Source organism: Anolis carolinensis, chromosome 2 (genome assembly GCF_035594765.1).
Source record: "Anolis carolinensis isolate JA03-04 chromosome 2, rAnoCar3.1.pri, whole genome shotgun sequence".
Classification (NCBI taxonomy): Eukaryota; Metazoa; Chordata; class Lepidosauria; order Squamata; family Dactyloidae; genus Anolis; species Anolis carolinensis.
The window spans coordinates 90,471,922-90,485,817 of record NC_085842.1 but is presented as its reverse complement, the minus strand read 5'-3'; the positions used below and the strand labels follow the sequence as shown (position 1 = coordinate 90,485,817).

Below are 13,896 nucleotides of genomic sequence, written 5' to 3'. Positions count from 1 at the left end.
TCTAATTCGATGAGAGAAAGAGAAAAACCCCAGCAGACATAATGCTGTCAATCTTCTTTATTGATAGATCAAATCAAGCCAAGCAGAAACAAGAAAATGATGGATGAGTGAAGGATATGTTTTTTAGTTTAATGGATGCTCTTTACTTTTCGGTTTTCTTACAGTTTCCATAGTGACTCAGTCGAAGTTTCCCACGGGTTTTGCTGATAAAAAAAGGCAAAACAGATTATGAGAACTCAGAATATTTCTTAAGAGAAAGATCAATACAAAATATAAAGTCATTTGCCCATTGTTACATTTCTTATTGGTCACACCCAGCATTTGTAAAATGGCTCCCTTTCTCTATTTCCATTGTTCCTTTAGGTTACTTTTTTCTTTTTTCTTATTTTTGTTAAGAAAGAGTTTAGCTGGGATAAATATCAATTGCAGTACTGTTGCTAAAAGTGCTAAAAATTCAGAGCTATCTACAGAAGGGCTCTGCTCCTCTTTTTCCGTTGTTTATCATGTGAATCTGATACTTACGCAACTTCATTACAGAACAAACATTCGTTGTCATAGGTATTGCCATCAGAACCGCAGTGTGGTTTCAACTCCATGGTGCAGGCATTCCGGGGGTAGCCCTTACAAGCAGGCTGCAGGGAGAGAAGCAGCAATTTCAGAAGTATTTTCCACTTTAGACTAGATTTCTTAGCTGTTTTGACAAAATAATCACATAAACTCAGGCTGAAATCTTGGGAATCTTCTGACAGTGACAACCCCCTCTAAGAGCCCTTGCATTCCCAGAAAAATGTGTAGAAAACTTCCCCATATCAGGGAGGAATGTGAAGAGTTGGCTCACATGAGGGGGAAATAATGCCCCATTATAAAACATTTTGAAACTCAAGTCCTTTATTCCTTTATCTAATAACCTGCCAGTGATTTTTCTGGACCAACTCTTAATTTAACCACATCTTTCAAAGGTGGAGCACATTACATTCATTCATTGAATGTGAATTGGACAAGAAGATTGTATGATGTTGGATGTTATACAGAGGCCTCCAGGAAGTGGGAAAGTCTTCTTTAACAGGGTTTGGAGGTCCAAGAGGCCTAGAAAGCCAGAGGACTCCAATTCAGCCTATAAGACCCATTACTATGGTGAAGCAACTAAAAATAAGCTACATGGATCCTATGAAATATGTCGGAGCCAATGAGACGCAAAATTAGAACAATTGCAAGAGAAGAGTTAATTCATAGGGCCTTCCTACCCTGCTCCAAATTTGAGTGAAATTGGCATCTAAACTGCAAATTTCACTTGAATTTGGAAGCCAAACAGGAGGCTGAAACCCTGACTTTCTAGTGTGTGTGTGTGTGTGGGGGGGGGGGGGAATAGTAATTACCTGCCTCCCATTTAGCCTAAAACGTACTTCCAAAGCCTTTAGACCAGGATTTTCTAAACTTGTTGATGACATGCTTATACATGCATCCTTTCACAACATGGTAATTCAGTTTAACTAGCGAACTGGAGGTTAAACCAAACTAACTATATATATATGTGTGTGTGTGTGTGTGTGTGTGTGTGTGTGTGTGTGTGTTATATATAATCTTTACTATATAAACAAGGTTTGGAATTTTTTCCTGTACACTTTTCTTAATTAGAAACTTATCCATTTTGTGGTAATTACTCCATTTTAATAAACAAATTGTGCAAATAATAAAAGTTGTAAGTACATAGACTTGAACACACCAGCACTCTACTTCTACTATAGCACTCTACCCCTGTGCTTTAGAGAGTGCCCTAACCTACTGCATCTGCGCATGTTTTGGTAGCTGCATGCCGCCTCCACCGCTGCTCCCACTGGTGCTGCCTCTTCCTCCTCCAAGGGCCCTCAACACATGCCCTTGCTTTGTTTGTGGGGAGAGCAGCAGGAAAGGGGAAGATTTTTCATGCAACACACCTGTAGGCTATAGGCGCCACACTACTGTGGTGTGGATCACAACTTGCAAAACTCCACTCTAGGCTGAGACATGAGACTTCTCCTGATTTCCTGATGTTTCAGGAGGGAAAATTTCCCCCTTCCCTCCCCAAAGCTCTGTGACATCCTTTGAAAACACCAGGAGCTCTGAAAAGGCCTTGTGCTTCAATCCAGAGGCTTTGAAAGCAAGTTTTGGGGCTAAACGGGGGGCCAGGGATGGGAGGATGGCACGGCCATCCCTCCTCCCCGGGCTGCTTGAGCCTGTGGGATGACTGTAAGATTGCCCACTGGGAATTCACATGATGATCCCAAGAGTCAGTCCCCACACACTCCATACTAGGGAAGATATGGATCTTCCTGGTTGTGCCCCCAACATGCATGATAAGACAGTGTAGATGATTCCATAGATGTCTTATACACTGCGTATGAAAATGCAAGAAAAATTATTAAAATACTACAATATAGTCAAGACGTTTAAAAAAAGCTAATTGAAAACAGAATTTATATATATATATACACACACACACACACACACATTAAAATGCCTTCATTTTTAAGTCACTAAAAACAATAAAATTTTATATCGCTAAAAATGATAGGAAGCAATTTGAAATCAGTGTAATGGAAACAGCTTTTTTTTGTGTCAGGAGCGACTTGAAAAACTCAAAGTCACTTCTGGTGTGAGAGAATTGGCCATCTGCAAGGACGTTACCCAGGGGATGCCTGGATGTTTTGATTTTTTTACCATCCTTGTGGGAGACTTCTCTCATGTCCCCACACAAGGCTGGAGCAGATAGAGGGAGCTCATCTGCACTCTCCCCGGGTTGGATTCGAACCTGGCAGCCTTCAGGTCAGCAACCCAACCTTGAAATCACAGTACAGCATTATCTGAACAGTCCTGGCTGGCATCTTGTGCTGAAGTCATGGATTTGTAACTGAGTATTATAGAGCAGAAATCCCCCCCCCCTCCAAGGCACAATTCAGCATCACCAGCCCAGCCCCTTACTAATCTGCAAGCCAGTTAACCTCATTGTCCTGAAGCACCCTGCTTGGCCATGAAACAGACCTCCATTGCATGGAATGACTCCCTGGAGTTTAATGTGGGATTTAGGGGTCAATAGAACATTCCTACTCATGTTTATGTAGTTAGTAACAATGTCAAGTAAGATCTTCAGTATTTTCTTTAAAAATTTCAGCTCTCAAAAGCCTATTGGAATAAAATTCTTATCTCCCAATGGAAATAAATGTTCTGGCTTTCTACTAAGGGAATTCCAGAACCCAGGTGCCACCATAAAGAAAGCCTTGGCTTGCATCCTTACCTGCATGTCAATGAAAGTGATGGAAGCAGGCGTGTAGCGGGGAAGGGGGGGGGGTTAGGGGTTCACCCCCCCCTTTGAAATTTTTCAGGTTAAAAAAACAACAACTGGTTAACTCATGAATTTTAACTGGTTAACCAAATCCCCATGCTAAGTCTATGAAATGTAAAGATTTAAAAGTCCTCCAGGACTGCAAGTACTATCTCAAGCAAATATTGACAGGCCTGTAGCTGGGTGTGTGTGTGTTAGGGGTTCAACCCTGCCAAATTTTCAACACCCCCCCCCCCCAAATTTTTTTCCTGGCTATGGCCCTGGATGGAAGTGAGTGAAGGGGCCCTCTCATTGGTCTAAAGTTTGCAGCTGCCTTACTCCATTAAACAAAACTAGAAAAGGCAGGGGTTTTTTTGGAAGTGTAGAATTAAGTAGAAGTAATGGCAATGGTTTAAGCATTGGACGATGACTTTGGACACCAGGTTCAAATTCTCCATTTAGCTATGGAAACTCTCTGGGTAACATTGGAAAAGTCACTCTCTGTCAGCCTCAGAGGAGGGAAACAGTAAAACCCCTCTGAACAAACCTTGATACATTTGTCTTAGGATCACCATAAAAAGTAAGAAATGACATGGAGGCAGATAACATCAGCAGGAAAAACAGAATTAAAACAAGATTTTTTTTCTAGGGCTCATGAAATTGTAGGTGTGGAGTGAGAGCTTGTGGTATCAGGGTAGGACGGAATCCTGTGTTACAAGTATATATCATCCCCCTCAAATAATGGGTTTGGTTTACAGTTGCTACATGCACATGCCAATCAAAACTAATGAATGCTTCATGAAAGATGAAGCGCTCTCATCTTTCAAGTAACAGAAAACTGGGTGCTGGGAATTTCAGATTCTGGGATAAAAGTAGTTTTGCTATGTTCTTGGTCACTTTTAAACCAGGAAGGGCCATTTAAAAATGAGGAAATAAAGTGGGAATCACTTCTGGTTTTAAATAAGCCCTTCTCAAAACTGACCTCTGCTCCATAGGGTTTGTGTATAGTCTTTTGAATGTTAAAAAATTAATTTCACTCACAATTGATGATGGAGGCTCGTTGTTGTTATTGTTGTTGTTGTTGTGTGCCTTGAGGTAATTTCAGATTGATGCTGAACCTAAGGCAAACCTATCACAGGGTTTTTTGGGGCTGAAGTTTGTGATTTGCCCGAGGTCGCTGAGTGGGAAACTGAACCATGGTCTCCACGGTTGTAGTTCAATGCTCAAGCCACTATGTCACACTGGCTCTCTTTGGGGACACATGCATCCCAGGGACCATTCTTTTCTTTACTCTTGCACTAATGGTTTCTAAATGCAGTTTTGTGTTTATGGGGCTGTCTGATTTTCTAAAGAACTGTATGTATGAATATATGTATATTTATGTGTGTATTATTTCTTACTTGTTTTGGGAAAGTATCATATCTTAATGATCAGTTTATATATCAGTTACGTATAGTATGGCATACATTAGAAAATTTAGCTGTCACTTACCTGTTTTTGTTTTGCTTCGACGGCAACATCTAGAAACAAAGCAACAAAGAGGTGTAAGCTTTAAAGCAATGCTAAATTGGAATCTATGGGAAGTCATTGTTTTTTTTACTGCAGCAAAGCTAGATTGAAGAATATCAGAAAACCCCCACCAGCCCACCATTCTGTTCACAAAGTGAACTTTCTTATGGGAAGTTCAAAAGCACCCATGCCACACAATTTTTTCCACTTCATTTACCATAGTTCTATCCTAACGAATCCTGGGGTTTGTAGTTTGGTGATGCCAAGGATTGTAAATGTCCTTTCTATTACTGCAAATTCCAAGAATCTATAGGATGTTATGATAGCGTTTAAAATGGAATCATTATAATCATGTGGTATGAATGCAGCCTAGGACATGAGTAAAGTAGCACCCTCCTTTTAATGTCTTCCAGAGTCATATTGCCTGCTATATTGGAGAAAATACACAACCAGTGATGCATCCAGCACCCAATAATCTTTGTAATTCTTCTCCAAAGCCACCCAAGCTAGCAGTCATGACTGTATTTAGTGCATTCCACAGTTTAACCATGCTGTCGGTGCTTACATATGCCACTGTCTTTTTTATCTCACCAGGGCACACATAATGACATACATTGCAAGAACAAGTTAAGTATCACTGATGTACCCAGTGGAAAAAAGGACAAATTAACTAAAATAATTAGATCAGTTGTCAACATTAGATTAAGAAAAAATATATTATTTACACAAATTCATTTGAAACATAGTTTTATCAATTTCATCTGAATGTTTTACAAGAGGACTATTTTTCATGATGTGACAGTCATTTGAAGACCAAAAGTATGTTGATGGCATTTTGTTAGTGATATACACCAGTATTCACCAGCATCTATGTTCTACTAGTTGTTGCAGAGGCCAGGATCACAGGGTTGTTGTATGTATTCCGGGCTGTATGGCCATGTTCCAGAAGTACTTATACTTCTGGAACATGGCCATACAGCCCGGAATACATACAACAACCCCATTATGCTTTGTCTTCTTACAGGAGCTCCCCTTCTTTCCCTGTAAGAATGGCAGTAGTTTTAACATTTGAAAGCTGTTTTCCCCATAGCAAGGAGTGTGCAAGACATCAGTTCTGGACAACCACTAGGATATACCATTGAGATGTTGAGTATCTTTGTGTGACAGGATGTATTCCACAAGGGGGGAGGGATGTGTAGCTCTCTATATATTGTTGGACTATAGCTTCCACAATTCTGTCTCTGTTGGCTATGGCTGGTAGAATTGCAAAACAGCAGCCTTCGGAGGGCCAGAAATTCTCCAAACCTAGTGTCAACCTTACATGTTTATTTTCTTGCACTATCCCATGGAATTGTTTCAGATGAAGAGACCTTCAGGATATCTTTCAATGATTGTGCTCCTTTCTGGGGTGGAAAGCATCATGTGATAACAAAATTCAAGGAGTCTCATCAAAGTGCAAACTTACCAATACGATATTTAGCTTACCTGAGTAGAGGAAGAAGAGTGTGAGACTGAGGAGAAGAAAGCCTATGGTCTTCATGGCTTTGCTAGGGGATTTCTTCCTGACTCTTTGCTAACACTCTTCCAGATCCTTAGACTTCACTGGCAAAGATAAGTTCTACCACCTGGCCCTTTTCCCATGTATATAGGCATGTTGCTGTGGCCTTGGTGCCGAAACAAACACAAAATAAATATAATATAGGACATTAGATAAACATGAAGGTGAGTTGTAGTGCTGCAATATTTCTTTATGTGACGTGAACAGATGGTTAGCAAACAGTAGATAAAAGTGCTTGTTGTCTTGGTTGTAAACTACAAGAAAGAACATAATAAAAAGGATTAGGTTAGAAGGTATGTACAATAAACCCTGGAAATTCAGTTAAAAAACAACGTCATTGAGAAATGTACACAATGAAATTCTGACACTAATAAAAACTATTTGATTAAACAAATGTAATTGTGCCACTCCAAAAGCAAATACACATTTTTGTTACTGTTGGTGTTGGATTTCCTCAATTAGCAGTCTCACCAAACTGAAACATCTACTAGGTTTAAGGATCTTGGTTCCTTCTGATTGTAACATCTCATGAAATAAGAGTCTATTAGACCAAAACTCATGCTTTTGTAAATGCGCTCTCAGTAGGCTTTTGCAGATATAGCATCTCTGTTGCTCTACCAATGGGTTTATGAGTTTTTCTTTCTGTTATCTAAAAAATATTCATTTAACCACAAGTTATTCCAGGTTATTTATTCATTCTCTGTCCATTTCTTTTTGCAATTTTTTTTGCAATATAATTTTTATTTATTTCTTAAGGGTGACAATACATCGAAAGTGGGAGAACAAAATAAATAGTAAAGAATAGTGGGAAGGGAAGACAGAAGAGAAACGAGAAAAAAATAAAAATAAAAAATAAAAGAAAAAGAAAAAAAAGACGACGGTGCAATTTGACTTCCCATCTTATGCTTCAAATACATTTTCTCGTCTTTCCCGATACTTTTTTTCATTTCTTCTAGCCACCATCTTTTTTGTTTGTTTTTATATGCAAGACAGATCTATCATGAAGTCCATTTTCCTTTTTCTCAAGAAATTTGCAACATTTGTCCAGTCTGTTTTATTTTTCCCTTCTCTTATTTTTTGTGTCAAAATGTCCATTTGTATAATGTCTAGTATTTTAATTCAATCTTCAACCTTTGGAACTTCTTCCCCTTTCCACACTCTTGCTAGAGTCAATCTTGCTGCTGAGCTAATGTGGAATAGTATTCTATCTTCAGTTTATTTAATGTTGCAGTTGTAAATCCTAATAGATACGTTTCTGGTTTTAATTTAAATTTGGTTCCTAACATCTTTTGTGTCATTTTATGGACTGCCTTCCAGAATTTTTTGATTTTTTCACAGTCACACCGTTGGTGGAAAAAAGTTCTTGTCCTCTCCCCCCCCCCCCCCCACACACACACATTTCCAACATGTTTTGGAATTTTTTTTGTTGAATTTTGCTAACCTTTCTGGGGTGTAATACCAGCAGTATTGCATCTTGTACCAATTTTCTCTAATGTCAATTGCTGCTGAGTATTTTATTTTTTCCTCCAAATCTCTTCCCAATGATCCAAATTTAAATTATAGCCAACATCTTTTGCCCATTTGATCATACATTCCTTAATTTGTTCCTTTTCTGTTGCCCAGGTTAATAATTGTTGATAAAGTATTTTTTATTAATTTTGTATCTTTTTGCATTACAGTTTCCCAAACTCCATTCCAATATCAGGAAATTGGAGTATGGGAAATTTTTGCAATTTTTTAATTCATTTTTGAAGTTGAGTTAATGGTTGCATTAAAGGATTACTTAAGGCAGGCATGGGCAAACTAAGGCCCGGGGGCTGGATGCAGCCCCCTGGGGATTTACCTCAGGCCCTCCTCATTTTTCCTGTCCTCTTGGTACAAGAACACTGTGGCCTGCCTTGTCCTTATGCTAAAAAGATGAGGAAGGCACGCAGCAGCTGAGAGCCCTCTGAAGCGTTCTCAGCCACCGCGTGTCTCGCCGTCCTCCTGGCATAAGGATGGTGCGAGCGGCTCCATCCTTATACCAGGAGGACAGCTTGAAGAAGGCATGTGGTGGCTGAAAGCCCTCTGGAGCACTCTCAGCCACCGCATGTCTCACCCTCCTACTGGCAAAATATCAAGAGGACAGCTTGAGGATCCGGGGAGGAGGATCAGGGCCGTCGCCGCATGTCTTGCCTTTCTCCCAGCATAAGGATGGGGTGAGCAGTCTAATTCAACTAGTGTGTAACACAACGGTACCATATTTGAGTTCTTTCATTGGCATCTATCCATGACATCAACTGTTTTGTTAGCTTGGTGGGGTGGTGGTGGTGGTTCTCAAATCTCTTTATCTCTCTCCTGATTTTACTTCTGCTTGGATTCCCAGTATTATTCTGTTTCTCCTTAAAATCTCTGCTATGTTATTAATTTTTTAATAAAAGTCTCCACCACTGCCCCTATGCTTGGAGTTCCCCTTCCCTGTAATAAAAATTATTTAAAGTCCCATAGTATGAATAGTAGTCATCAGCCTGTTATGCTCTCTTACAGTGATACAGTGGTCTGAGATCATCCTGGCTTGCATTGGTGTAATGATTTGTCAAAGCTTGTCAAAGTACAAGTACAGTAGAATCTCACTTATCCAACATTCGCTTATCCAATGTTCTGGATTATCCAACGCGTTTTTGTAGTCAATGTTTTCAATACATTGTGATATTTTGGTGCTAAATTTGTAAATACAGTAATTACTACGTAGCATTACTTAATATTGAACTACTTTTTCTGTCAAATTTGTTGTATAACATGATGTTTTGGTGCTTAATTTGTAAAATCATAACCTAATTTGATGTTTAATAGGCTTCTCCTTAATCTCTCCTTATTTTCCAACATATTCGCTTATCCAACGTTCTGCCAGCCCGTTTATGTTGAATAAGTGAAACTCTACTGTAATACCGTTTCCTGTAACTGATTATTCTCTTGGGTAAGGAAAAGGTAACAAAGTCACACTGCAAAAGTAATGCAGTAACAAGAGTCATGTTACCTTATTTGTGCAATGAGCAACAGACTAGTGTTTTTTTACTCAGGTTTCAGATCTTTGCGGCACATTTGCATTGGCATTCAGTGGAGATGGGCAGTCAGGATATGAAATGGCAGCTTCCTCTTCCCTCACTGGGCATTGGCAAATGGACGTTACCAGGAATAGACTCCAACACCAGCACTGGTTGGACGGAGCTGCACATCTGATAACAAAGAACAGTTGTTGTCCTTCTCAGATATTTCCTTTCATAAAATTCATAAACTGTTATTTCAGATGACATTGGAATAAGCCGCAAACTTGATTCTGCCTTTAGGTTAGTCACGTTCTGGCATTACTTTTAAAGGACACATTTTGACACTTTGAGATAATTTCAATATTCTATAGAGACCAAGCAACTGCAATAGAAATATTACAGGATTCCAACAGATTTGTATAATTCACCTGTGGTATCACCTTTGGCCTTCTGATGGTTCAATGTGGACAAACTTTTGTTTCATGCACCAAATTATTTTTTTTAAAAAAATACTGTATAATATTATTTTCAGGCAATGTATATATGAAACATAAATGGATTTTGTGTTCAGACTTGGTTTCATCTCCAAGATATCTTTCTACACACATACTGTATATGCAAACATGGGTATTTCAAATTCCGAATGATTCCAAAAAAACAAAAAACAAAAAACAAACAAAACAAAACAAAACAACAACAACAACAACAACAACAACAACAACCTTCTGGTCCCAAGCATTTGGTGTTATTTTATCAGTCCAAAAGGTGTTTTTTTCCTCGCTACAAAAATAAAAAGTGTTAAAAAGTAAGAAGCATTGCAAACAAGCACCCATTACTTTCAACAATATGAAGAGTAATGGGAACTAGCCTCTTCTCAAAGAATGTATTGTTTGCCATCCACATTTGTGAGTTTGACTTTTGTGGATTTGAATATTTATAGATTTGATTAATAAGGTTTCTCTGGGAATCTCTAGGATTGTATCTATCCTATAGACCTAATGCAATTTGATACCATTGAAGCTGTCATGGCCCAGTGCTATGGAATCACAAGAGCTGTAGTTTTATAAGGTCTTCAGTGCATCAAATTACAAATCCTAGTATTTCATAGCATCAAACCACAATACTTAAAGTTGTGTCACGGTCCATAAATTCATCAATGTAATTGAATTCTAGGTCATCCAGTGCTATTTTATGGTCAACTTTGTCAGAAGCTAACAATAGAGTCCCACTGAAGAATATACAGATTTCTAGAGAGGTAAAAATAGAGTGTCTCCTTATTTGTGGTTTTCCCACTTTTGTAGGGGTCCTGCACCCCTAACCCCAATGAATGTGGAGGGCCTACTGTAATGAATAAGAGGGACAAGCTCAAAATTAACTTTTTTGGTTATTTACAATAGATTTGGGTTCTGGGATATTGCTGCACTTTTACTCCCAGATACTACAGAATTCTAAAAGCCATTATGTGGCAATATAATGGAATGTCACAATTGAAAATCACTGATGTACAAGAATGGGAGATGGGAAGACTATGATAGTGGTTGAGAGAGCATGCTATACTAAGAGCATGCACTAGATGGCCACATTGCATTCGTTAAATAATGAATACATGGACGACTACAAAGTAAATTGCTCATTTGTGCTGTACAGTGTTCACCCTTTACTTGCCAGGTGGCTTCATTAAAGTTTAACTAGAGCACTCCCCCAAAACAAAGGCTTACTTCTTAAAACAAGAAATTCTTCTTAAAACAAGCTGTGTGCCCAAGAGTTTCCTGAAATGCCAGAAATAAACCTTTTAATGAAAGACATTTCTAGGGGTTTAGCATTCTGTGTATTCTGTTGTCATTATTCACATTTTCCCTTATGAGTGCAGAAATGATTCCAGGAATATATTCCTTCATTTTTATGCGAATATACCTGAGATAGGAATCAAGAAAATCCAGAGGTATTTGCAATAAAGTTACTATGCCTATCCTCTAACTAACTTCCTTGTGTATATATATTTGATAATTGCCTCCACACAACTATACATGTACCATTATGCCAAACAAAAGCTGGGAATCATAAGAATGTAGAAATACTAAGAATATTAATGATAACTTTCATCCTACCTATATGTTCTCAATGGGAGAAAGAAGGATGGCACTCTCCTTATGCTCCAGATTCCTCAGCAAAATTGTGACAGAAGCTTTTGAACTCACAGAAGCAATGACTACATAAAGATCATCAGCTGCAGGTTGTCCATATGTATTTCACAAAATGATCTCTTTCTATCAAGCTTATTTTACTAATTATCTGTTATACATTAAACAATTTGAGTTTGGATTCCAATAAAATAAATATAAATGGAGAATAACACTCAGAAGTGATTTGCCATTGCCTTCCTCCAACATGTAGCCTACAGCATCTGATGGTCTCCCTAATTTTCAAATCAGATGGGATCTGGAATTTTCAGAGCTTTTATGTTTCCACCCATCATATATTGCTAATTAATTGTATCCATCCTTAGTATCCATTCCTGACTGCTTTCCCAGCAGGAAATGTAGAGCATGATTGCCCATTCTACCTCGTCTAAATTGCCCATAACTGACAGTAAATAAATGTTAAAATATTTTCATAATGGTCTTTCTAAATAGAAGCTAGATTGAAGCACTACTATTACTGTTAACACTTGGAACTTGTTTCTACCCACCATCACTTGGTTACAGTTTCCTGCAAGATACACTGTGGTGTGTGCTGATCTAGTAGTAAATAACAATCCCAGTTTACTGTATATACTTATGTATAAGGTAATCTCATGTATAGGTCAAGAACAGATTTTTTTGAGCCAAATGTTGTGTGTTTAAACATGACCTTAAAAAAGGCCAGAAGCAGAGTCAGCAGTAGCACTTGTCTTTATGACTCCATTCAGAGAAGATGATGGTTCCTTTGAAAAAAAAAGAGTTAAGGTATGGTACTCATTGACCCATGGATAAGTCTTTTCGGGTTGGTTTTTTAACTAAAATTCCTAGACTTCCTATTATATTTCTTTTATTTATTTTTATTTAATACATATCTCCTATCTCAAATTGCCTCATTAATGAGGGGGACATTAGCCTTTTAAACAGGTTCGCCAACATTTATTCATCTTCTGACTTGTTTGAAAGTTGCCAATTAATTTCTGGAGAAAGTACTGGAAATTACCTTTAAAGTCTTAAATGATTTATCTCCGGATCATCTACAGGACCACTATTTCCTGTATAATCTATCCTGTAAGGTCAGGTCTTCTAGGAATCATGTACACCTGTCAAACAAACTAGCCTGTTGCCCATACTCAGAGGGTTTTCCTTTAGCTGCTCTTAGACTGAGGAATGCCCTGCCAGAAGCGCTTCATCAATTCAAGAAACTACCATTATTTAAATTAGTAATTAAGATCAGTCTCTTCTGGCAGGCCTATCCATATTATTTCTAAATTATCTAGATTATTTCTAAATTATAGTTTTAAAGTATTTATTGATAGATACTATATTATGTGTTATTTCTTGTTGTGCTCTATTGTGATCTATAGGGAGAGGAGAGTGAATAACAACAACAACAACAACAACAACAACAACAACAACAACAACGTCACCTTAGGACAGGGAAGTGGGAAATTCCTCTGTAGCGAGGAAATAGCTTCTCTTCCTGCATTTCCTGATTGCCATTACAAACCCCACTATCCCTTTGATAATGTTTTTATCAACAAATTCCCCCATTCCATGTTAATATTAGACTTCTGCTTTTCAGCTGCAGTGATTTTTAGGGATACAATGGAAAATAATTTGTAAAAAAAATAATTAAAGGCTTGTTTATGCCTTTTTTTTTTGGTCTGGCTCTGTGTGTGCACCTTTAGTAATAAAACCCAACCATTCTTTCTTTCACAGATTTCATTTTTGTATGATTTTTGACCCATGTCAAAACAAAAGAGGGCTAATAATTTTTCTTACTGTAATGTGATTCAGATGTTAAGATCCACGATGAGCGAAGTTGCTTTGCTTATTTATTGAGAAATCAAAGATATTGCAAGACTTTCATCAGTAACAGAGTACAAGCAAGGGGAAGAAAAGTTTGCTTTGTATTGATGCTGTTCGTTAGACATGAAGTGGGATGGGGAATCATGAGCACAGGTACTCCTTGATCTTGTCAATCTTCAGTTTTCCCACATTTTCCAAGGAATCTCAGTTTAAGCCTTCTACCGCTGTTGCTAGTGAGAGAAAGACAAAGCCCGGAAGATGGTGTGAACATTTTAGAAAATGCAAACTTCTTCATTATTTGATAAATAGTAGTGATGTGTGCAGTATTTGTTTCATCTGTTTCATTCGTCTATTCGGATGCACAAAATGAAAGATGCCATTTTTGGATGAAACACCATGCTTGCTTTCGTTTTCCTTTTATTTCAGGCCGGGTAACAATAAGCAGGGACTGACAGAGGGCTGCTTTCCCATTACAGCTGATGTGTGCCCATGGGTGTTAATAATAATATTAATATT

The 13,896-nt window shown here is 38.1% G+C and overlaps 1 protein-coding gene across 1 annotated transcript; it reads right to left on the bottom strand.

The window, feature by feature from the left end:
- Positions 1 to 42: 42 nt before the first annotated feature.
- LOC100551748 (ovomucoid) lies at positions 43 to 6,463 on the bottom strand. Its single transcript, XM_003223465.2, has 4 exons — positions 6,293 to 6,463; positions 4,790 to 4,818; positions 523 to 632; positions 43 to 203 (listed from the first exon to the last, which is right to left on the bottom strand). The coding sequence occupies exons 1-4, from the start codon at positions 6,345 to 6,347 to the stop codon at positions 143 to 145; spliced, it is 255 nt and encodes an 84-aa protein (XP_003223513.1). The 5' UTR covers positions 6,348 to 6,463; the 3' UTR covers positions 43 to 142.
- Between the last annotated feature and the right edge of the window lie 7,433 nt (positions 6,464 to 13,896).

Excerpts from the sequence above, each read along its gene's own strand:
- LOC100551748 (XM_003223465.2), bottom strand. The coding sequence starts at position 6,347 with ATGAAGACCATAGGCTTTCTTCTCCTCAGTCTCACACTCTTCTTCCTC. Across the intron at positions 4,819-6,292 it reads ACTCTTCTTCCTCTACTCAG|ATGTTGCCGTCGAAGCAAAA; the intron begins GTAAGCTAAATA and ends CTTTGTTTCTAG. Across the intron at positions 633-4,789 it reads TCGAAGCAAAACAAAAACAG|CCTGCTTGTAAGGGCTACCC; the intron begins GTAAGTGACAGC and ends CTCTCCCTGCAG.